Source organism: Schistocerca serialis, unplaced genomic scaffold (assembly GCF_023864345.2).
Source record: "Schistocerca serialis cubense isolate TAMUIC-IGC-003099 unplaced genomic scaffold, iqSchSeri2.2 HiC_scaffold_1261, whole genome shotgun sequence".
NCBI lineage: Eukaryota > Metazoa > Arthropoda > Insecta > Orthoptera > Acrididae > Schistocerca > Schistocerca serialis.
This window is the reverse complement of record NW_026047471.1, coordinates 8218480-8244136: the sequence shown is the minus strand read 5'-3', so window position 1 is coordinate 8244136 and position 25657 is coordinate 8218480. Positions and strand designations below refer to the sequence as shown.

Below are 25657 nucleotides of genomic sequence, written 5' to 3'. Positions count from 1 at the left end.
TGAAAACCCGGTGAGAATCACTGTTCAGACTATACCTGGACTCGTCCGTGAACGTAACCTGGGACCACTGTTCCAGTGACGATGTACTGTGTACTTGACACCAGGCTTTACGGGCTCTCCTGTGACCAGGGGTCAGTGTAGTGCAACTTTCGGGTCTCCAGGTGAATAAACCGAGTCTGTTCAGTCGTATGTAGACTGTGTGTCTGGAGACAATTGTTCTAGTGGCTGCGGTAAAGCCCAGAGCAAGGCTACCTGCAGTACTCTGTGGCCGTCTTCTTGTGGTGTTGTACACTGTGGACGTCCCGTACTGTAGCGCCTGGACACGTTTCCTGTCTGCTGGAATCGTTGCCATAATCTTGAGATCACACTTTGTGGCACACGGAGGGCCCATGCTACGACCTGCTGTGTGTGACCAGCCTGCAGTCGCACTAGTATTCTACCCTTCATAACGTCATCAACATGAGTTCTTTGAGCCATTTTCAACACAAAGTCACCATTAGCACGTGTGAAAACGTCTGCACACTTACTCGCTGCACCGTACTCTGACATACACCAACACACCTCTGCTTATTTGGACTACTGCCAGCCCCACCGTGCGACGACCGCAGGTCAAATGCACCGCATGGTCACACCCCGAGGTGATTTAAACTAGCAAACCGCTCACCAGAGCGTTGTTTCACCATGTATCAGCATTATCCTTAATTTATCAGCATGAGTGGTTAGGTTAGGGTAGTGGTGTTTAACGTCCCGTCGACAACGAGGTCATTAGAGACGGACTGCAAGCTCGGGTTAGGGAAGGATGGGGAAGGAAATCGGCCGTGCCCTTTCAAAGGAACCATCCCGGTATTTGCCTGAAACGATTTAGGGAAATCACGGAAAACCTAAATCAGAATGGCCGGAGACGGGATTGAACCGTCGTCCTCCCGAATGCGAGTCCAGTGTGCTAACCACTGCGCCACCTCGCCCGGTGCATGAGTGTAGAAATGCGTAAACAAGAGCAAAACATTGAACAAACTGATTCTTTAGACCAAGTTCTGTCAGAAGATCAAATAAAGGTTACAGAATTGACAGAAGGCCTCAGTTAAAAAAGGTTTAGAAATTTTAAAAAAATGTAGGATCCAACGAGATGCTTACTTCCACCATAAAACGGGACATAACAATTTTATTAATGCGCTAAGAGGATATTTTGCGTGAGAATTAAGAATGACTCGTCAAACTACATTTTTAGATTTTAGGAAGCAGTCTACGTCACAATAACATTGGTTTACATTGTTGCAGTGAATAATACTATACTGTAATATGATTTGTTTTACTGTTTAACATTTAATAAATGTTTTTCTCGTAATTACATCGTTTTCTGTAAACTCTGGTCCCAGTTCAACGTAATTTGCATGTAGGCCTATTTATACGCAAAATTGGACCCTGACTTTCGCGAATTTGCCTTATTGCGGTATCGTTCGGCCTACCTAGTCCGGGGTATTAATGTATTGCTAAACTGAGTGTATTCGAAAGTGTATTAGATAAGTAAGGCTTTCAGTAATCTGCTAAAAACCAATGTTCTTAATCGAGCTCGTCATTACCCACTTCTTCGAACTATCAGTAAATGAAATAAATACATCGTAAACTCCTTGAAGTGGAGAGTTGATGTTCTAAGACACGAGCAACGTGTTACTTTCAGCCACATACGTCTCGCGTAATGACCACTAACAGATAATGATAGAAACTGCAGTTCATATGGAGGCTTAGCGATTGTTGTCCTTCCCGTGGATGATTCGTGAATGGGACAGGGTACGGGGAAAAAGATTGAAGTACCTTCGGCCAAACATCGTAAGATGGCTAGTGAAGTGCAAATGTAGATGTAGATGTAGGCGCTGTAATCTGACGCCAATTGAGCAAGGACGTTCGTTGGCTTCAACCAGGGACAGCCAGCGTAAATCCCTGAGATTACGGACATCGGACAGGGTTATGTAAACTGGTTCCGGAACTGGAAATCGCTCGCTTTAAGTGTGAATGGAAATTACGTCGGAGTGTTTGTTACAGTTAGGTACGTGTCGCCCGGAATGTCTGGACCATTTTAAGGTCGCACTTCAATGTCAGCACGAGGACAAACCGGTTCCGTATGCATATGATATTATGATTAATCGTTATGACCTTCCGCTGCAGAATTTAATAAGACCTAGGATTCTTTCAAGCAGTAACAGTTTTTCGCTTTGCAGCTCAGGTGAAATATATCTGTGTGTGGGGTGTATCCTGAGGCTGGTTTTAGACATGTGTATTGTCCACAGAATTTAACATAGGGGGCCGACAAATGTGACATAAACAACACTGCTTCAGACGAAACGCGTTTTCTTTGTTTAATAAATATGCCATTTGAATAGCTAGTGGTTGGTAAGCTTGCTAAAAATCAAGTTCAGTCTTATGCCAACAGTTACCGAAGTAAAATTAAGCCTCAGATATACGCAAGGAAGACAGCAGCGTGATAGCTGTCGGTTAGACTCAACCGCAAGTACACCAGATATTATTCGGCATCAAATGCTGATACAGTATAAATCTGATACGCGGGAGTCGACAGTGAGAGTCGTTTCTAGGTTATCTGGCTAAGCGCATGTTCCCCGAAGAGTCGTGGGGAGCTAGTTCATATCAAATTGTAAATGATAATATGATGCGCGTTGGTGTTATTTCACGTGTGTCCAAGATTTCCGTTGTGTTCTTCCCATTTCCAGTAGTATCAATGAACAACTACCCGTATACAGATCAGCGGCTTACAGTCCGACTGTCGACAGTCACGAAATGTGGCAGGACAGACAGCAACAACGATGAACGGTAAGTAGTCAGACGGTTGGTACAAGTTTTTGTAGGGGCAATCAAAGTTAAAATTGCATTGTTTCCTATTGCGTAGTACTATATGCCCGAAAACAGTCTTGAGTAGTGGTCGAGCCGTCTGGCACACTGAATGCTCAAGAGGCCCAGAATTATTTCCAGACTTCTGGAACAAATAGGGAGATTTAACCTACGATTCTTGAAAATTTTGATGGGACTGGATCCATAGCCATTATGTTATTTTTTAGTATATTCAGTCTACTTGCAATTGGAATTTCTACATTCTCCCATTTTCAAGCATAAAGGGAAGTAAAGGCTCACTACACACAGTTAAGACGTGACACGCAGTACCATGGTTTCCAGCAGCCTGAACAGATTACAACAGGCCACCACGGTGGCTGCACGAACTTTTATATATATACTGTAGATGAAGCTACTGTTGGAATGTTATTTATGTGCTCGCCATATGACTCATTGTCACTCACTGTGTGGGAGCACGCGTATACTTATGCCATCATACGTATTTGCTTTCAGACTGCTGGAAACCGTGTTCGAGCATGTCACTACTCAGTAGGGGTAGAGGCGGGGGAGAGGGACGAGTGGGAGGGGTGTGGGTTGGAGGTTTTTTTTTTTTTTTTTTTTTTTTTCAAGTCTTGTGTTGCTTATATAAAGTCTGGAGTTGCTGATTATCAGGCATCAGTAAAGTTGTTTCGCCCATACACAACTTTCAATAGTTCGCAAGTGTGTTGCCATGGATGGATGTCTAATACGGCAGAGAACTTTCCGGGTTTCCAGGCTACCGCAGCGGTTTTGGAAGTGCGCACATGATTCCTACGCAGAGGCCGTATAGTAAGCCGTGGATCCAGTAACTAGCTGGAGGTGGTGCTCAATGAGAAAGCGGACTAGGCAATATTCAATTTGCAGACATTAAATTCCCTTTGTTTCCGTGGAAAATTGAGTGTGGTATTAGTGTAAACTGCAGGAAGTTGCCAAGGAGTTAGGTGCAGGTAGAGTGTGAACTGTTGGCTGTGTACATATTCTAGTTCAGTTGTTTTATCTCGGAATCCTTGTGGAATTGATTATATAGCTAAATGCCTTTAATTATTGAATTTGGGCTGAATATAAGTTTATCCCGGTCAAGCGCGTCAAAGCGGAGGAAGAGGATATTGGTGTTTAACGCCCCGTCAACAACTACGTCATTAGTGATGGACAGCAAGCTTGGATTAGGAAATGATGGGGAAGGAAATCGGCCGTGTCCTTCGCAAAGAAACCAACCCTGCATTTACCTGAAGCGATTTAGGGCAATCACGGAAAACGTAAATCAGGATGGCCGGACTGGGGTTTGAACCGTCGTCCTCCCGAATGTGAATCCTTTATGCTAACCACTGCTCCACCTGACTCGGTGCCCTTTATTTAGACAGATTTTAATAGTGTAATGGTGCTGATAATTAATTCAAGCTCTCCAATAACTGTTGCCGTGTAAATGTGCGCGCCACACATCGCTGAAGGTGAGATTCCAATACGGCGGCTGTCATGATGCAAGCCATGCGGCAGTACCCGTGCGCTTGTCGAGCGGCACTCCTTTCGTGTAAATGAATGCCGGTTCGGTCGCGTAACCGCAGACTTGCTCTCAGTTGCGTTGAAGCGCTGTTGGGCGCGTGCATGGATGTCGTTTGTGTCGCCACAGGCGCCGCACTCATTTATGGTATCCAGTAGTAACACACTCAATTTCAGTGATTCACTTAAGCAATAAGGAGATCGTTGCTGTTCAGTATTTTTCCCCGATTGCATCTTGAGGCTGACTCTCCGTGCAAGTGCACTGTTTATGATGACGAGCTACATACCAGCCAGAGGGTTGTATAGCTGCGGCCCCCGGAATTCATCTGCTCCGATTCACTCAAATTATTACTCGTACAAGCCATACAATGCGATTAACCACCAAGGAAACCTCTTCAGTCCATACAGGAACCACACCGTCGTCTACAACACCTGAGGAAGAGTGTGATATTCTCCTGGGCACCGAGGAAAGTGATAATTACGGGCAATGAACTGGCAGTCACAGCAACCAACGAAGCCTGTAAAGTGACAGATCATTATAGTCCTCTCGGCTGCTGTACCCTGCATATCAAAACAGCACGATGATGCTTCATTGCAGGTGGTCGCGGATTGATTAAAGTAGCCCAGCTGATTTCAGTTACTGCAAACCTGTTGACTCGTTCCCAGAGAGTGCACAGCGCTTCGCTGCACTGTTTTCCCATCCACAGAGAAGATTCACCAGTGTATAGTGCTTCTGGTTACATTTATCTCTAAGACCAGATTGCACTGGAAAGGGTTGCCCATAATTTGAATATTAACTTGCAATTTTTTTGAGCGGTAGCACAATGTCCCAAAAGTTTAATACGTTTTCATTTGTCTACTCAACTAGGGAAACAACGGAAAAAATTCAAATAACAAAATTTAAAAGCATCGAGAACAAAAGACTGGTAGATCAAATTGAGGGCAAAGTTAAACGGATTTAGCTAGACCTCAGATCGGCAGATTATCGCTGTCTTCAGGTGCCCGGCAGCCAAACAACTGAACTAGGGAGAGAATGAATTATTTTCTTGTGATTTCGACGTGCTGCTCAATCACTGACTTGCCTCGACATTAATCGACTCAAACCCTTTCGATCTAACTCTGGTAGCCAAGTTTTTGACAATCGGGAAAGCCCCTAAGTAGCAGCACAATGATGAAAAGCTAAATTCTGCCTCCGAAAATAATACTACCGCACAAGTCACAGCACAGTTGCCACTCACAAACGCTAAAATCACTGCCACAAAACCTTTCTCTTAAAATTAAAAAAACTGTTCCGCACTATTTCGAGTGTTGGACGAAATGTACTAATTAACATACCCGCAAGTTGGCAGTTGTGCAGGATTTAGTCATCAATTAGTGGCTTTAGCTGGGTATAGCCTACCTGGTAAAAGGTGTGAACTACGAGGGTTGCCCAGGAAGTAATGCATTGCATTTTTTTTCTCATCCGAAAACAATGCTACGAATGTAAAACGTTACGTATGTATTTGAAGTCTCCTGAGTGAGCTCACCAAGTTTACGCCACTTCCGACAGATAGCGTAGCTGCATGACAGTTTCAAAACGGCGACTGTAGGTGATATACGTTACAAGCAACGTGATGTCATTGAATTTCTCACTGCAGAGGAAGAAACTGTGGGGAATATTCACAAACGCTCGTGCGAAGTCTATGGAGCTCCTGCTGACGACAGAAGTACAGTTAGTCCCCGGACACGGAAGGTGAGGCCATCAGGAGGCGGTTCGGTGGAGCTCCACGATCTGCAGCGGTCGGGGAGACCATCCACGGCTGTCACGGCTGTCACAACTGACACATCTGACCTAGCCCCCTCGGACTTCCACTTGTTTGGGCCATTGAAGGATGCCATTCGCGGAAGACATTTTGAGGACGATGAGGAGGTGATTCACACAATGAAGCACTGGCTCCGCCACCAGGACAAGGATTGGTACCGACAGGGCATACACGTCCTTGTTTCGCGCTGGAGGAAATCCACGGAACGGGATGGAGATTACGTGTAAAAGTGGGGTGTGTAGATAAAACACCTTTCTTTCGTTTCCGTATTTCTCATTATGTTCAATAAAGAATTGTTGAAGAAAAAATGCGGAGCATTAGTTTCTGGGCAACCCTCATATTTTCTTCGCCGAACTCAAACCTATATCATACCTAGAGGCGGTGTTACACGGTATCAACATGCTATCTCCTGGGGGACGGTGAGGGGGAGGGTGTGGGGTGTGGTGGGGTGGAGACACATTACTCTATTTCCAGTATGGTGATCGATCGATAATAATGTCTGCTACGGACGTAAGTCAGGACTAATTATGATAAAAGATTTCTGGGTATGTAATATAACTGTCAGTAAAATAAGCCGACGAATAGCCCGTGGATGGAGTCTAATAATTTGAAGAAGCCCATTGCTCACAACAATCTCGCTAACTACACTACTGGCCATTATAATTGCTACACCACGAAGATGACGTGCTACAGATGCGAAATTTAACCGACAGGAAGAGGATGCTGTGATATGCAAATGATTAGCTTTTCAGAGCATTCACACAAGGTTGGCGCCGGTGGCGACACCTACAACGCGCTGACATGAGGAAAGTTTCCAAACGATTTCTCATACACAAACAGCAGTTGACCGGCGTTTCCTGGTGAAACGTTGTTGTGATGCCTCGTGTAAGGAGGAGAAATGCGTACCATCACGTTTCCGACTTTGATAAAGGTCTGATTGTAGCCTATCGCGATTGCGGTTTATCGTATCGAGACATTGCTGCTCGCGTTTTCGAGACCCAATGAAAGTTAGCACAATATGGAGTCGGTGGGTCCAGGAGGGCAATATGGAATGCCGTGCTGGATCCCAACGGCCTCGTATCACTAGCAGTCGAGATGACAGGCATCTTATCCGCATGGGTGTAACGGGTCGTGCAGACACGTCTCGATCCCTGAGTCTACATATGGGGACGTTTGTAAGACAACAACCATGTGCACGGACAGTTCGAGGACGTTTGCAGCAGCATGGACTGTCAGCTCGGAGACCATGGCTGCGGTTACCCCTGACGCTGCATCACAGACAGAAGCCCCTGCGATGGTGTACTCAACGATAAACCTCGGTGCACGAATGGCAAAACGTCATTTTTTCGAATGAATCCAGGTTCTGTTTGCAGCATCATGATGGTCGCATCCGTGTTTGGCGACATCACCGTGAACGCACATTGGAAGCGTGTATTTGTTATCGCCATACTGGCGTATCACCCTATGTGTTCGTATGGGGTGCCATTGGTTACACGGCTCGGTCACCTCTTGTTTGCATTGACGGCACTTTGAACAGAGGACGTTACATTTCAGATGTGTTGCGACCCGTTGCTCTACCCTTCATTCGATCCCTGCGTAACCCTACATTTCAGCAGGTTAATGCACGACCGCATGTTGCAGGTCCTGTACGGGCCTTTCTGGATACAGAAAATGTTCGACTGCTGCCCTGGACAGCACATTCTTCCGATCTCGCACCAACAGGAAACGTCTGGTCAATGGTGGCCCAGCAACTGGGTCGTCAAAATACGCCAGTCACTACTGTTGATGAACTGTGGTATCGTGCTGAAGCTGCATGGGCAGCTGTACCTACCTATACACCCCATCCAAGCTCTGTTTGACTCAATGCACAGGCGTATCAAGGCCGTTATTACGACCAGTGGTGGTTGTTCAGGGTACTGACCTGTCAGGATCTATGCAACCAAATTGCGTGAAAATGTAATCACATGTCAGTTCTAGTATAATGTATTTGTCCAATGAATACGCGTTTATCATCTGCATTTCTTCTTGGTGTAGCAATTTAAATGGCCAGTAGTGTATATCCATAAAACGTAAGTTAACTGACACTGTGCGCAGAAGTCTATGTGATTTGAGTCAGGGCTACGTCCATTAGTGAGTTAGTTATTTTAGTAACTACATTGAGAAGTCATGGGATAGCGATATGCACATATGAGGAAGGCGGTAGTATCGGTTACACAAAGTATAGGAGGGCAGTGCATTGGTGAAGCTGACGTTTGTACTCAGGTGATTTATGTTAGAAAGTGTCCGACGTGCTTATGGTCGCGCGACGGGAATTAATAAATCTCTAACGCGGAATGGTAGTTGGAACTAGGCGCAGGGGACGTTCCACTTCTGAAATTGTTAGGGAATTCAATATTCCGAGATCCGCAGTGTCAAGTATGTGGCGAAAATACCACATTTCAGTCATTACCCATCACCATGGGCCACCAAGTGGCTGGCGGGCTTCACAAATGTCCGAGATCAGCGGCGTTTGCGTAGATTTGTCAGAGCTAAATGAGAAGCAACATGGCGTCAAATAACCACAGAAATCAATGTGGGACGTAGGACGAACGTATTCGTTAGGACAGGGCGGCGAAATCTGGCGTTAATGGGCTATGGCAGCAGACGATCGACACGAGTGCCTTCGCTAAGATAACGACGTCGCATGCAGCTCTAGTGCAATCGTGACCGTATCGGTTGGACAATAGACGACTGGAAAACCGTGGCTGGTCAAATAAGTCTCTATTTCAGTTGGTAAGAGCTGATGGTAGGGTTCTAGTGGGGAGCAGCCCCCACGAATCCATGGACACAAGCCCTGTGCATGCTGGTGGTGGCTCCTTAATGGTGTGGTTTGTGTTTATAGGAACGTAATGGGTCCTGTGGACCCACTGAACCGATAATTGACTCGAAATGATTATGTTCGGCCACTTGGAGACCATCTGCAGCCATTCATGGACTTAATGTTCCCAAACAAGGATGGAATTTTCTTGGATGACAATGGTCCGTGTCGCCGGGACTCAATTGTTCGCAATTGGTTTGAAGAACATTCAGGATATTTGGAGGGAATGATTTGTCCATCCAGATCACTCGACATGAATCCCGTCGAACGTCTATGGGACATAATCGAGGGGTCAGTTCATGCACAGAAGCCTGCATCGGCAAAAATTTGCAATTATGGACGGTTATAGAGGTAGCAGGGCTCAGTATATCTGCAGTAGAATTCCAGCGACTTGTTGAGTCCATTCTACGTCGAGTTGCTGGACTATGCCGTGCTAAAGGAGGTCCGACACGATATTAAGAGGTATCCCATGCCTTTTCATTTCGTTTCCTCCTCCCATGTGTGGTTCACGATATTTGTCAGCAGTGTAGTTTTCGGTTTGTAGTTGTGAAAATGATTCATAATCGTACTGTTGGACACTCTCTTTGCACCCTGGAGAAGTCTTTCTTTCAAATGAGTCTAATTTTTCAACACTTGAGGCAATAAATCTTTCATGGTGCTTTTCGTCGACTGACTTGGGTGTATTCACTTAACTCTTCGTAATACTTCCATGAGTCACCTGATCTCATTGCCCTTTAGCTTCATCTGATGGTTGAATTTAGAGACTTCTGCAGAATATCTGCGCTTCAGCTAAGTGTCGCTGTTTTATGTACTTGGCGCCTGAGAAGTGGAACTCTCTTTTAGCTAACAGCTGTGGCGAATTCTGGCAACTTGCCGCGACGTTGCCTCTGCTGTAGATGAGTGGTTTCTCGTTTTGTTTATGCTATCTCTAAGATGACTCGATTAGCGACTGAGTTACTCATGCTGTGATTGATTTCTGATGTCCTGGAAGCAAAGCAAAACAAAAAAAGAAAGATTCAAATGGCTCTGACCACTATGGGACTTAGCATCTGAGGTCATCAGTCCCCTAGAACTTAGAACTACTTAAACCTAACTAACCTAAGGACATCACACACATCCATGCCCGAGGCAGGATTCGAACCTGCGACCGTAGTGGTCTCGCGGTTCCAGACTGAAACGCCTAGAATCCCTCGACCACACCCGCCGGCGGAAGCAAAGCAAACACGATTGATTTGGAACGAGTGAACAGTTAGAAAAATTCACTACACGTCAGATACTGTGGTCAGGCGAATACAGGGTTATCAATAAAAAATCAAATAGAGGTAATGCAGGAGTAGGTTTAATAATGAATAAAAAAATAGGAGTGCAGGTAAGCTACTACAAACAGCATAGTGAACGCAAGATAGACACGAAGCCCATCCATGCCTACTACAGTAGTACAAGTTTACATGCCAACTAGCTCTGCAGAGGATGAAGAAATTGATGAAATGTATGATGAGATAAAAGAAATTATTCAGGTAGTGAAAGGAGACGAAAATTTAATAGTCATGGGTGACTGGAAATCGAGAGTAGGAAAAGGGAGAGAAGTAGTAGGTGAATATGGGTTGGGGTTAAGAAATGAAAGAGGAAGCTGTCTGGTAGAATTTTGCACAGAGCATAACTTAATCATAGCTAACACTTGGTTCAAGAATCATAAAAGAAGGTTGTATACATGGAAGAATCCTGGAGATACTAGCAGGTATCAGATAGATTATATAATGGTAAGACAGAGATTTAGGAACGAGGTATTAAATTGTAAGACATTTCCAGGGGCAGATGTGGACTCTGACCACAATCTATTGGTTATGACCTGTAGATTAAAACTGAGGAAACTGCAAAAAGGTGGGAATTTAAGGAGATGGGACCTGGATAAACTGAAAGAACCAGAGGTTGTAGAGAGTTTCAGGGAGAGCATAAGGGAACAATTGACAGGAATGGGGGAAAGAAATACAGTAGAAGAAGAATGGGTAGCTCTGAGGGATGAAGTAGTGAAGGCAGCAGAGGTTCAAGTAGGTAAAAAGGCGAGGGCTAGTAGAAATCCGTGGGTAACAGAAGATATATTGAATTTAATTGATGAAAGGAGAAAATATAAAAATGCAGTAAATGAAGCAGACAAAAAGGAATACAAACGTCTCAAAAATGAGATCGACAGGAAGTGCAAAATGGCTAAGCAGGGATGGCTAGATGACAAATGTAAGGCTGTAGAAGCTTACCTCACTAGAGGCAAGATAGATACTGCCTACAGGAAAATTAAAGAGACCTTTGGAGAAAAGAGAGCCACTTGTATGAATATCAAGAGCTCAGATGGCAACCCAGTTTTAAGCAAAGAGGCGAATGCAGAAAGGTGGAAGGAGTATATAGAGGGTCTATACAAGGGCTATGTACTTGAGGACAATATTATAGAAATGGAAGAGGATGTAGATGAAGATGAAATGGGAGATATTATACTGCGTGAAGAGTTTGACAGAGCACTGAAAGACCTGAGTCGAAACAAGTCCCCGGGAGTAGACAACATTCCATTAGAACTACTGACGGCCTTGGGAGAGCCAGTCCTGACAAAACTCTACCATCTGGTGAGCAAGACGTATGAGACAGGCGGAATACCCTCAGACTTCAAGAAGAATATAATAATTCCAATCCCAAAGAAAGCAGGTGTTGACAGATGTGAAAATTACCGAACTATCAGTTTAATAAGACACAGCTGCAAAATAATAACGCGGATTCTTTACAGACGAATGGAAAAACTGGTAGAAGCCGACCTCGGGGAAGATCAGTTTGGATTCCGTAGAAATGTTGGAACACGTGAGGCAATACTGACCTTACGACTTATCTTAGAAGCTAGATTAAGGAAAGGCAAACCTACGTTTCTAGCATTTGTAGACTTAGAGAAAGCTTTTGACAATGTTGACTGGAATACTCTCTTTCAAATTCTAAAGGTGGCAGGGTAAAATCGAGTGAGCGAAAGGCTATTTACAATTTGTACAGAAACCAGATGGCAGTTATAAGAGTCGAGGGGCACGAAAGGGAAGCAGTGGTTGGGAAGGGAGTGAGACAGGGTTGTAGCCTCTCCCCGATGTTATTCAATCTGTATATTGAGCAAGCAGTAAAGGAAACAAACGAAAAGTTCGGAGTAGGCATTAAAATCCATGGAGAAGAAATAAAAACTTTGAGGTTCGCCGATGACATTGTAATTCTGTCAGAGACAGCAAACGATTTGGAAGAGCAGTTGAACGGAATGGACAGTGTCTTGAAAGGAGGGTATAAGATGAACATCAACAAAAGCAAAACGAGGATAATGGAATGTAGTCGAATAAAGTCGGGGGATGCTGAGGAAATTAGATTAGGAAATGAGACACGTAATGTAGTAAAGGAGTTTTGCTCTTTGGGGAGCAAAATAACTGATGATGGTCAAAGGAGAGAGGATATAAAATGTAGACTGGCAATGGCAAGGAAAGCGTTTCTGAAGAAGAGAAATTTGTTAACATCGAGTACAGATTTAAGTGTCAGGAAGTCGTTTCTGAAAGTATTTGTATGGAGTGTAGCCATGTATGGAAGTGAAACATGGACGATAAATAGTTTGGACAAGAAGAGAATAGAAGCTTTCGAAATGTGGTGCTACAGAAGAATGCTGAAGATTAGATGGGTAGATCACATAACTAATGAGGAGGTATTGAATAGGATTGGGGAGAAGAGAAGTTTGTGGCGCAACTTGACTAGAAGAAGGGATCGGTTGGTAGGACATGTTCTGAGGCATCAAGGGATCACAAATTTAGCATTGGAGGGCAGTGTGGAGGGTAAAAATCGTAGAGGAAGACCAAGAGATGTATACACTAAGCAGATTCAGAAGGATGGAGGTTGCAGTAAGTACTGGGAGATGAAGAAGCTTGCACAGGCTAGAGTACCATGGAGAGCTGCATCAAACCAGTCTCAGGACTGAAGACCACAACAACAACAAGCATCGTTGTACCACTCACAGACGAAATCTTATTTCGTCGGCAATAAGGGAGATGATTATCGATATGAACAACTATAACTTTTAATTTGAACAACACAGCCTGCTACGTAATTAAGCTGTTGCCTCAAAAAAAAAAAAAAGCTAGGCACATAAATAGCACTCATTGGAATGGCGACAGGGAAGGCATCCGGCCACCCCTTAACCTGGCCATAACAAATTTGTTGATAACTGTACTGACCCTGCACCGAAGCCGGAGAATGGCATGAAGAAAAAGAAGAAAATAATATAGTAAATGTGCCAGAGTGGCTTCTAGTAGAAATATCAATTGAGAAAGATGATATTTATCAGTAGGTATGATTAGCACCCACAGGTTATAATGGGGCATAACAGATAGTGGAGTGCTACGCTGTGTGAACGGTACTTTTTGCCTGTGTATAGTTTTACTTTCGGCGGACCTATGTATAATGTGCTGTATATTCTGCACTATAATGTAGACGTGTCATGAGTGCTAAACTCGTAATGAAACAAAATTTATAACCAAAAAAATTTTTAAGCTCAGAAGATGTTTCAACTGTTGAAACCGATCGTCAATAATAAATATTGATTAATGCGGACCTGCATATATAAAGTTCTTTCAAGTGAAATAGAGATCGCTCCTTTCCATTTTCTCAACATGAGAAACTTCAGTTGTATGCTAGAATATTCTCATTCAGTCTGGCTACGCTAATAGTATATTTTCGGTGATTTTCAATTTGCAGAAATCAACGTCAGAAGCAACTGGACTTATTTTATTTTCCTGTTGTAGATGACAACCAAGTGTTCCCTGGTTAATTATCCATCCTGATTCTGCAGAATGTAAAAGAGGAAACTATTACTAGTGTGGTTATTCTATAATCTTCTTTAATCTACAATCTGTGGAAGTCGTAGTTCAGGGCGAAGGTGGTTCTGTGATGTTTTGGAGGTGTTGCGATGACTTGGGCTCATTCATTCAGGTTACGGTGAATCTCAACAAGGACACTTATTTTAACATTCTCGGTGACCAGGTATTGCCCTTTCTTCGTGATCAATAAGTTCCGTCATCCAAGATGACAACGGCTGTGCTCAGAAGGCAGCACGCATACTGTCACGGTTTTACGAACGTTCGAGCACCCAGTCGCACTTCGACCGGTCCACTGAATCAATTGCTCTTAATCTCATAGGAAATGTGTGGGACTAAAACTGAGGCTGAAATGTAGCGATTCACACCCCGTAGTCTGGTAGCTCTCAGGATCTAATTGTCAGCGAGTAACCATCGACTGGAAATTGTATACCTTAAGGTGTGTATTGTTGTTTTTGGCAAAATGAGGCCATTATCAAAGTTAGAGATGATGTTATGGCGTATTAGCGTGATGCCTCTTGGTGGTGATTTGTTTTGTATGGTGAGTGAAATTACATCTTTGATTTAACTATTATTATCACTGCCACGTAAAACTACGATATCTTTTTATGGAAGCGTTGGAGAATATTGCTAACATGTACGTAATAACTGGAGAAATAATTACTCTGTAGTTTACTTGTGGGCACGAATTCAACTGTGTTGTGTGTCTGCATTATTTTCTTCGTTTACTTAGGTTGTGACGTAGAACTGAGCCCGTTTTAATCTCGGTAACGGAAGAAGTTCCAGGCTACCGCATTAGCCCCGGAAAGGGGTGATAAGGTGGTAGCGTAAAATTCCTAAAGCCCTGGGTTGAGCTGTAGTCGTAGGTGTAGCGTCTCATATGGTGGGAGTATATAGCGCTGTTGACAGTTACTCGTACAGCGCATTCTGATGTTAAACCCTGGCAGCGCTTGGTGCTATTCGACAAGAATAGACAGTGTTTTCTCATCCCTTTATCTGACGCTCATCTATCCACAACACAAATACTACCAATACACTGTAAAAGGACATACCGCAGTCATCTTCAGGCCTACCTATGCAGTGTTCACGGAGTATCATGCAGTGCTGAAGCTGTGACACTGACAGTAAATAGGTCCGAGTAGTGAAGCGGTGCACCCATCTTTGCCAGGCTGTGTGCTGGACACAGTTGTGAGACGGTGTAGCTATTCCACTTTTACTTTTGATCTAAAAAATTAAAGGCTGCTGTTTCATAAATCGCACATGTTCTCCGCTTTTTCATACGATTTTGAGGAAACTTTCCATAAAAAAATTATTGGGACAACACAACCAGGACGACGGAGAATCTGTAGAGATACGTGGCTTTGGAATGACACCGTCAAAGACGCGCTACACACAAAGAAACGATTGTGTCATGAGTTTCTTGCCGATAAAACAGTGGAGCAATGGAATGCGTACAGAAGAGCCCGAAGAGATGCAAAGCAGGCTATAGCAGCAACCAAATCCTCATGTTTTGCTTATACATACGCCAGACTTGACACACGTGAAGGAGAGCGGGACTTATATCGACTCGCTAAAGCAAGGCATCGCAATTCAGAAGATGTTCATCGGTTCTACGGAGTCAATGATGAGACCGTTAATCTGCTGGTTACGAAGATTGTCAACGGCCGGGAGAGCGGTGTGCTAACCATATGCCCATCTGTATCCCCATCCGGTGACGCCTAAGGGCTGAGGATGACATCGCGGCCGATTGGTATCGTTGATCCTTCAAGGCCTGTTCTGACAGTGTTTCTTTTACAGAGGCAGCATGGCTCGATATTTCCGCAAGGATCTTTCAACGACTTGGTAAGTATGTGCTACGTCGAGTTGTTACACTACTCCGTGCAAAACGAGATCCGACACGATATTAGGAGGTATCCAACTTCATTGAATGTGGAAGTTGTCCGTGACAAGGCTACAGGAACGTGTCACGTGCGAGGATTTTGCGGCATGCTGTGTCCTGTTGCTTGTATTGCTTCTATCGGAAAACTAGTGTCCCGTGGATAAGCGTCGCGCTGTATGACCTTTATCGCAACGCGTCGTGTCTCATGTCGTATTGCGTCAGTGAGAACTGCGCCTGACATTTTCAGGCGATGGACGAAAGCGATTTTATGTACTTTTTTTAATAAATTTTTTAATTGTTTTGATCGTAGAAATAGATCTTTGCGATCAGGACAATTAAAAGATTTGTTCTTTTTTAAAAATTTTAAATACCTTACTATTACGTCACTGGTCAAAGCCAGCGGCTGGTACTGCATAATTATCTTCACTCCTAGCCATTTTACAGTAAACTGAAGGAAGGGAGCACAGTGAAACCCTTTAGTGAGCCCTGAAATATGAGATTTCCGAACTACGACAAGTGGAATGCGTATTTGATCGAATAAAAACATGAATATGCCGCTAATACAGGTTATCGTAAATACTTCCAGCGTTTCAGAGGACAACTGCGCGAAAATAGAGGACATACAGGAAACAGACCCGTCAGTGAACACAGCAACTATCCAAGTTTATAACTTGTATTACAGTTCTTTAATGCGGGCGCAGTATGCGTGGCAGCAAACGTCAATACGTGCGCGCAGTTAATTGAAGTAGCTGACACGAATTGGTCTGGAAGTCGTGACTGCGCCGGCCGGAGTGACCGAGCGGTTCTAGGCGCTACAGTCTGGATCCGCGCCACCGCTACGGTCGCAGGTTCGAATCCTGCCTCGGGCATGGATGTGTGTGATGTCCTTAGGTTAGTTAGGTTTAAGTAGTTCTAAGTTCTAGGGGACTGATAACCTCAGATGTTAAGTCCCATAGTGCTCAGAGCCATTTGAAGTCGTGACTGCAGCCCGCATTGAAAATTTGTTCACTGGGTTGCCTATGTAAGGCGCGAAGTAAGTCGATGCGATAATACGGAGCGGATGGTTTGCCTATACGGGGCAGTCAAATGAATACCGAACAGACGGCTCAACGAGGGCATGAAATGGTTCGATTCAGAAGTAATCACTACACACGATAAGACATTTATGTTGCTGGGAGGCGAGACGATGAGTTACGTTCTTAGAACGCGGTCGGCAACTGCCAGACCTACAGCCTCACCCACTCTTGCACCTTCTCGTCCGACTGAAACCGACGTCCACTCATGTCTTTCTTCAGGTCACCAAAGATGTGAAATCCCACAGTGAGAGATCAGGGCTGTACGGAGAATGTCGCACTGTTTCCCAACCAAATAGCTGAAACATAGCCCCCCGTCCGGTTGGCATTGTGTGGCAGCTGTTATGGTGCAACAGGATGATCCCACCCGACTGCATTTCTGGGTGTTTTCACTTTATGGCGAAACGCAGTTTCTGCGCAGTGTATTCATAGTGCTGCTCATTGATTGTACTTCCACGTCCGGCAAACTCGACGAATGGAAGGCCCCTGCTATCGAAGAAGGACTCTCATGACCTAGCCGAAACTTTGTGTTACAGCTTTGGATTTCCTTGGGGAGGGGGGGGGGGGGGAGGGGGAGGTGTGGGCTGTTTCCACTGTCGGTTGGTTGGTTAATATGAAGAGAGGGCACCAAACAGCGAGGTGATTAGTCCCATCGGATTAGAGAATGATGAGAAGGAATTTCCTCAGTGCCATTTTAAAGAAACCGTCACGGCATTTGCCTGAAGTTATTTAGTGAAATCACGGAAAACCTGGATCAGGATGGCCGGACGCGAGTTTGAATCGTTATCTTCTAGAATGCGAGTCCAGTCTGCTAACCACTGCGCCACCTGCCTCGGTGTTTCCACTGTTAGCTTTGGTGTTTGTCCTCGGGACTGCAACATCCTCTTACAGGCCTTTGCGACCTGAAGAAAGATAGGAGTGGATGTCGGTTTGAGTCAGACGAGGAAGTGCCAGAGTGGGTGCGGCTGTGGATCCGGCAGACGCCGACTGTGTTCTACGAAACAGGAATCGATCGTCTCGTCTTCCAATGGGATAAATGACTTAACGAGTGCGGTAATTACTTTTGAATGGAACTATTCACTGGTCCCGTTGTGGGGGGTGTTCGGTTTCCATTTGACTGACCCTCATACTGTACATGTTCTGACAGGCTTGTCGCGTAGTCCAACTCCGGCGCTTATTACGAATCGAAACTTGAAGAGATGCTCTATTCACTAATATGAGTCGTCTTCTAAAACCCCAGAGGTACTTATGAATAATCCTGTATAAAGAAAGATTCATCTCATGACCCCCCAGGGTACCCGAGAGAAAACGTTCTACGTTAGCAGCAATCTCATTGGCTGCATTACATATTAATACGCGGATCGGCGGAAGGAGAATTTGGTCCGTCTCTATGACAGCGCCATCTCGTAGTGCGGAGAAGGACGAGCGCTGCGCCTGCGCTGTTGTGGTTTTCGGGGCGCGCTCTAGTGGGAAAGTTGTGTACGCGCTGACTACGCGGAACTATGTACACAAAATTAACTCAACTGAAGATGTATTACATTTTCGGTTTTCAATTGAGTACAATTAAAGTACAGTGTCTAACGTCGGATTGCACATGCATAGTAATCCACATTGACGATTTGACTATTATCACTCTGAAGTGATGTTCTACATCACATAGGTTTCAAGATCGACATTTGCATGGGAGACTTTTTCGAGCTACTCACCGTCATTGAAAAAGATATTTACCGACAAGACACAAAGATGAGACAGTCCATAAGGCATATATCTTTCACTGAAAGTTTCACAATAGCAAAAACTAGTGTGTAACTTGCGTTTACTTTCTGACACAGACTGGCCGTTACTGTATGAATTCCGGCCATTGGGGGAACATTTCAATCGTTAGCCTCTACAAGAAGAATTGCAGCGTATACATTCTGTATAATAAATAATATCGAATATTGTTGAGCATACTTCTGTAAAATTAGTAAAGTCACAGAATCATTTAGAAAACATTAGAGGAAGAAAAATTGCTGGTAGACCGACGAGAATCCCCAACCTTTTGCTTGACAGTTTGCAACACTGTCTACCAGGCTAGAGCTTGAACACGACTGCAGCGTCTAAGTTACGTGGTATACAGTTTTTACAAATGTCTTAAGGTTGTAGCCACATATGTCTTTATCTGACATTTAAACACTGTCTAGCACTTACGGTCACGACACTCCTGCTCATTTGTGTTGTACACTACGACAGCAGCGCTCCAAGCGGACGGGAAGCTACACTCCTGAATACGATATCGGATGAGTGCGAATAGTATCGTTTATATTGATCTGTAGCATAGTTTTCACAATGGGAACCATATGTAGTACCATAAAATCGGTAATAACAAAAAAAATTCACAGCAGCTGTTTTTCCTTAGTTTGCTAATGATCTCGGGAGGTACGTCAGTTTAAGTACGATTCTCTTGTAACTTACAGGTATTTGCTGAAGAAGTCGTTCTCTTTTAAGAACCAATAAACGGCCAGTAAACAGCAGAAGACCTAACCTTTCGTAGAAGGACTTCTTATACCTACTCACCAATGTGACGTTTCCTTCCCTACACTTCTAGTCAAATCACTGAATGTGAAATGTAGGAAACTTGTTATTTAACATACCAAACCAACTCACCCCAATTATTTAGCTGAAGGTGGCAACAAAACGTCAAAAGCAACAAAACTGTTTCCAAAAAATGGTTCAAATGGCTCTGAGCACTATGGGACTCAACTGCTGAGGTCATTAGTCCCCTAGAACTTAGAACTAGTTAAACCTAACTAACCTAAGGACATCACAAACATCCATGCCCGAGGCAGGATTCGAACCTGCGACCGTAGCGGTCTTGCGGTTCCAGACTGCAGCGCCTTTAACCGCACGGCCACTTCGGCCGGCCTAAACTGTTTCCCAACGCAAAAGAAAGCAATTCCACAATTGTTGCTACATCTGAGCCACAAATGGCAAGAATCTCCAACACATTCGCTATCGAAGGAGAAGTAATTACATTTACAAAAGTACTCGTGTACTAGAAAGTCGAGTGAATCGTAGGAGGTGTGAATCATTAGGCTAGATAGAAAATTGTTACGTACAAGGACTGTACCTACCATAATAAGAATAGGCAACAACAGAAATATATGTCTTTATTCTTTTGCTTTCATCGGAGTAAGCAGCAATTCGAAAGAATTTCTTCATCAGTCATTTGTAGCTTATGTCGTTGCATCAGTGGGATTCGGCTGATTTTACATTTATTTCACAGTCGTTCACATCTCTCGATAATTTACTAATGGCTGGAATGCAAAAATACGTGTACAATAACTATTTCATTAATTAAGTGGAAAAATGAGAGCAAACATTCACCTTATATCTGACTTTCTCGCCGCTGTGAGCGCTAGTCTCGTTCCAACTGTCAAACGCTAACAACTTTCACAGCAGTGAGTCCCCCGAGTGTATATGTTGGACTGTGATCTAACAAGTAGTGGTTTTACCCAAAACGAAGCGTTTTCGAGACAATCTCAATGTGCTGGTGTTTTGAAACAGCTTCTATTGATACTTTGTACGCTACAATATCACAAAACAAGAGTGTTCAGCTCCTTCTAACTTAACACAATATGTCTCCTAAGTAGTGTTTCTGACGTAAAACCGATGCTGCGTCTTATTGGTCACGTTGCTGTCCACGAGGCAAACAGCTGACACAGCAGGTTCTTCCTTTCACGCATTCCGCTGTAGTGGAACGTGGAAGTCGTCACTGTGACATCACCAACTACTTGTCGGTTTTAGTCCACACCCGATGATGGAAAGTTGCAAAGTACGTTGCATAGGCCAGGAAGACATTAGGGAAACATTAGTTCAGGAACAAACGGAAAACAGGATTTTAGCCGTTAGTCCAGTGATTGCCATCTCAGTGAGAGGGGTATCACTGCGCTACGTAATGGACACGGGAAGTCCGATCTCGCCTCAACAGGGGATACTGAACGTATACAGACGAAGGGCTGCACGAATGGCTACAGGTTTGTTTAACTCGTGCTAGAGTGTATCAGAGATGCAAGAAAAAAGGAACTGGTATGCAGCCGAAGATAGCCGTAAATTATCCCGAGAAACTTTACTCACACGATTTTAATAACTGGCTTTATGTATTGACTATAGGGCTATACAATTTCTTACGTATATAACGTAAATACAGAAAACTGCAAGTCACTTTCTTGAAATAGTTATTTATGCCAAGAACCGGTTTTCGAATCTTTTAAGGCTCATTTTCAAATGGTGTAACCTATACACAAAAAAGTGCCTTGTTGCAGTCACTGGTTCTTAAGGGGGGTAGGACGTCAAACGGGCCGTCTTGGAGCAGGAGAGACACCACAGGACAATTTAATTTCCACTGTCTATACGTTTACGAATAAATTCATAAAACTTTGTCAGCATGACCAGGAAGGATTAAGGATTCACAATCATAGCAGCGGAAGTTCGAAAAAATAACAAAATAATTTTTTTTTACATGTGAAAGTTCATCATTTTTTCAGTTGTATTGGCTGCGTTTGTTGCTATAGGTACATGTTTCTTCATAAGTAAGAGAGATTCTTCGATGACTTTTGTACAGCATACAATCCATACTTACAGGTTTATAAAACTCTAGAAATTATTTAATTTATGAGAAAATGAATGTGCTGTTACATTTTAAACTTCATGTTTAGAAAAAACTTAAATTTTATAGTTAATTATCTCAGTTTTACCACAGTTTTTAATAGATTTCAAAAATTCTAGAGTTTCATACACCTGTACGTATGGTTTGTATGCTGTGCGAAATTCACCGAAGAATCTCCCTTACTTATGAAGAAAAGTGTACCTATAGCAACAAATGCAGCCAATGGTAAGTGAAAAAAGGGAAATACAAACGTAAAAAAATAAATTATTTTCTTATATTTTTGAACTTCCACCACTATAAGTGTAAATACTGACAAAGTTTTATGAATTTATTTTTAAAAGTATAGACAGTGGAAAATAAAAATTCCTGTCATGTCTCTCCTGCTCCAAGTCGTCCCGTTTGACGTTTACCCCCCCTTAAACATCCGTAATGGATGAGCTTATGCCTTACGTATAGTTCCCTTAGGAACTGCGAGGATAAATTAGAGGCAATTATGCAGTGAATCTTCCGGTGTTCCATACGTACGTGGGAGGGGAAGAAGCTCTAATATCTGTTCAGTGGGAAGTACCCTCCACCAAGCACTTCACAATGGTTTGCAGAGTATGAATGTAGACGTGTATGTACCACAGTCATGCTAAAGGCGAACAGAATCGGTGCATGTGTTTCCCCCGCTAAGTACTGGCTGCGCTGACGAGCGAGGGGACGAAATCTGGCGGCTGGCCCAGCGGAGGCGGACTCACCGTCTTGGCGGAGAGGTCGGAGCGAGTCCAGTCGTGCACGGGCGACATGCCGGCGGGTGTGCGGCTGTGTGGCGCTGCCCGCACTGGTGCCGGCTGCCAAGAGCGCGGCGAGGCTGGGCCGCGGCGACGCCGCTCCTGATTGGCCGGCTCCGGGGCTCCCGGCGTCCCGCGGTGTCGCGACGCGGACCTGCGCCGCTCACCTCGCCCACCCTGCCACACCTTTCACTCAAAGCGCGACGCAAGCGCGAGCAGCGCACTGCAACCCGATACAGAGCAGTGGCTCCCAAAACCTCTGAAGTTACCACTGAAAGAGAAGACGTATCAGCAGGGACACACAAACCGTATCCATACTAGTTGGTATCGTGAACTTTCAAGTTGATACTCAGACCGTTTATTTCGATACTTTTCAATTGATACTTTTACTCACATCACTACTTTACCTGTAACCCTGTTTGGGTAGAACAACCTGTTTCTTATGGAACACAGAGCGAGGTGGCGCAGTGGCTAGCACACTGGACTCGCGTTCGGGAGGACGACGGTTCAATCCCGCGTCCGACGCCCTTGATTTAGGTTTTCCGTGATTTTCCTAAAGCGCTTTGGGCAAATGCTGGGATGGTGCTTTGAAAGGGCACAGGCGACTTCCTTCCCTAATCCGATGAGACCGCTGATCTCGCTGTCTGGTCTCCTTCCCCAACCCAACCCCCATCTTATGGAACGGATGCCACAGCCAGATGTAAAGCGATTTCCGATCCAAACACACAGCACGGTTATCTGGTTAACTGGTCAATTTGCCCACTATGTAATGAGTGTGGACAAACCAGAACGGATTACAGACATAGGATCGGACACTGCCTGATGAACTGCAGAAGAAAAGAAACTATCTCTGTATTTGCTAAAAATGCAGAAGTAGGGCATAGTTATACTTAGTATTGCAAAAGTTCGTTTCCGTGTTATCTCGATATGTTTAGGAACTGTAACATTCAGGTTGTGCGGGGTAGCCGCGCCGTCTTGGGCGTCTTGCTACGGTCCTGGCGGCTGCCCCCGTCGGAGCTTCGAGTCCTCCCTTGGGCATGGGTGTGTGTGTGTCGTCCTTAGAGTAACTTTAAGTTAGGTTAAGTAGTGTGTAGGCTTAAGGATTGGTTCAAATGGCTCTGAGCACTATGGGACTTAACTTCTAAGGTCATCAGTCCCTTAGAACGTACAACTACTTAAACCTAACTAACCTAAGGACAGCACACACATCCATGCCCGAGGCAGGATTGGAACCTCCGAGGATAGCGGTCGAGCGGTTCCAGACTGTAGCGCCTAGAACCGCTCGGCCACCCTGGCTGGCTAGGCCTAAGGACCGATGACCTCAGCAATTTGGACCCTTAACAATTCACACACATTTGAACATTTTTTCTTTTGTAACATTAAGCCACAAGGAAACAGTGAGAATACATTTATATACAAGCATACTGTAACACTGAGACAAAACGCAAAAAACTTTTATTCAAATTTTAATTCAAGAGAGATATTTTTCCTTAGTCATAATTAACTGAATCGCGGAACATAGTGTTTTAATTGTACTGTAACTATTTAATGACAATAGAAAAATTCAGCTCAATCGATAATTGATCATTTTTTGCCCTATCTTTCTTACTGTGTGGTTTTGTCGTAGCACCTTCGTTTATTTCCAAACTAGCTGAGCTTCCGGCGTTGCCCTGGTATCTATTCATTCCAATCTTTTACACTCATCGCCTTCGCCTGAAGATGATGGAGACGCATTCCATCGAAACGTTGCTATGAGACGTCGATGCTACTCGGCTGACAACCCGCGAAGACTTCATACATCAAAAAACGTTTTTCATCACCCCAGTTCCCAGAACTCCTGAACGTAGACATTGACTGTGGATATTATACAACAGACACAGTCCCTTTGACTGTTCAGACATGTCACTAAACCCGCCCAAAGATGTACTAACTATGCATGAGCAGCGTCTATTAGACGGAGGAGGTCCGACAGCCGATGAGTTCCAGTCATTTCAACAGGCAGGAGGTACACAGCTCGTCTTCTCTGTAGTTCAACCATGCCTTGACGATCAATATCGCGGTTCGATCGTGTCCACATTGTTACTTTGTGCCAGGAAGGGCTCTCAAGAAGGGAAGAGTCGAGGCATCTCGGAGTGAACCAAAGCGACGTTGTTCGTACATGCAGGAGGTACAGACTGACAGGAACTGTCGATGACATGCCTCGGTCGGCCCAGGGCTACTACTACAATGGATGACCGCTACCTACGGATTATGGCTCGGAGGAACCCTGACAGCAACGCCACCATGTCGAATAATGCTTTTCGTGCAGCCAAGGACGTCGTGTTACGAGTCAAACTGTGAGCAATAGGCTGCATGATGCGCAACTTCACTCCGAACGTCCATGGCCCGGTCAATCTTTGCAACCACGTCACCATGCAGCGCGGTACAGATAGGACAAACAACAAGCCGAATGGACCGCTCAGGCCTGGCATCACGTGTTGCATTCGCCTTCAACCAGACAATCGTCGGAGACGCGTTTAGAGGCAACCCGGTCAGGCTGAACGCCTTAGACACACTTCCAGCGAGTGCAGCAAGGTGAATGTACCCTGCTGTTTTGGGGTGGCATTATATGGGTCCGACGTACGGCGCTGGTGGTCATGGAAAGCTCCGTAACGGCTGTACGATAGGTGAATGCCGTCCTCCGACCGATAGTGCAATCATATCGGCAGCATATTGGCGAGGCATTCGTCTTCGTGGACGACAATTCGCGCTCCCATAATGCACATTTTGTTAATGACTTCCTTCAGGATAACGACATCGCTCGACTAGAGTGGCCGGCATGTTCTCCAGACATGAACACTATCGAACATGTCTGGGATAGATTGAAAAGGGCTATTTATGGACGACGTGACCCTCCAACCACTCTCAAGGATCTACGCCGAATCGCTGTTTAGGAGTAGGACAATCTGGACCAACAGTGCCTTGATGAACTTGTGGATAGTATGCCACGACGAATACAGGCATGCATCAGTGTAAGAGGACGTGCTTCTGGGTATTAGAGGGACCGGTGTGTACAGCAATCTGGACCACCACCTCTGAAGGTCTCGCTGCATAGTGGTAAAACATGCAGTGCATGGTTTTAATGAGTAATAAAAAGGGCGAAAATGATGTTTATGTTGATCTCCAATTTTCTGTACAGGTTCCGGAACTCTCGGAACCGAGGTGATGAAAAACTTTTTTTTGATGTTTGTATTAGTCCATCTCCTCCTTCTCCTCTCCCTGTCCATCTCCTCTTTCACCCCCATCTTCACCCAACACCGGCCACTCTCTCCTCCCTCTCTCTGTCCATTTCATCATCCGCCCTCTCTGTCCATCTCTTTCCTTCCTCTCCTTTCTCT

General features: G+C 44.6%; 1 protein-coding gene and 1 non-coding gene across 2 annotated transcripts in view; both read right to left on the bottom strand.

The window, feature by feature from the left end:
- The window catches only part of LOC126438147 (L-dopachrome tautomerase yellow-f2-like), a 98918-nt gene extending 76605 nt beyond the window's left edge, over positions 1 to 22313 (bottom strand). Inside the window, exon 1 of the mRNA XM_050090523.1 lies at positions 22248 to 22313. Within this exon, the coding sequence (XP_049946480.1) occupies positions 22248 to 22295 (48 nt within the window). The 5' untranslated portion in view covers positions 22296 to 22313. The remainder of the gene's footprint in view (positions 1 to 22247) is intronic.
- Trnaa-cgc (transfer RNA alanine (anticodon CGC)) lies at positions 893 to 965 on the bottom strand. Its single transcript has one exon. It is a non-coding gene; the product is annotated as a tRNA-Ala (tRNA).
- Positions 22314 to 25657: the final 3344 nt, after the last annotated feature.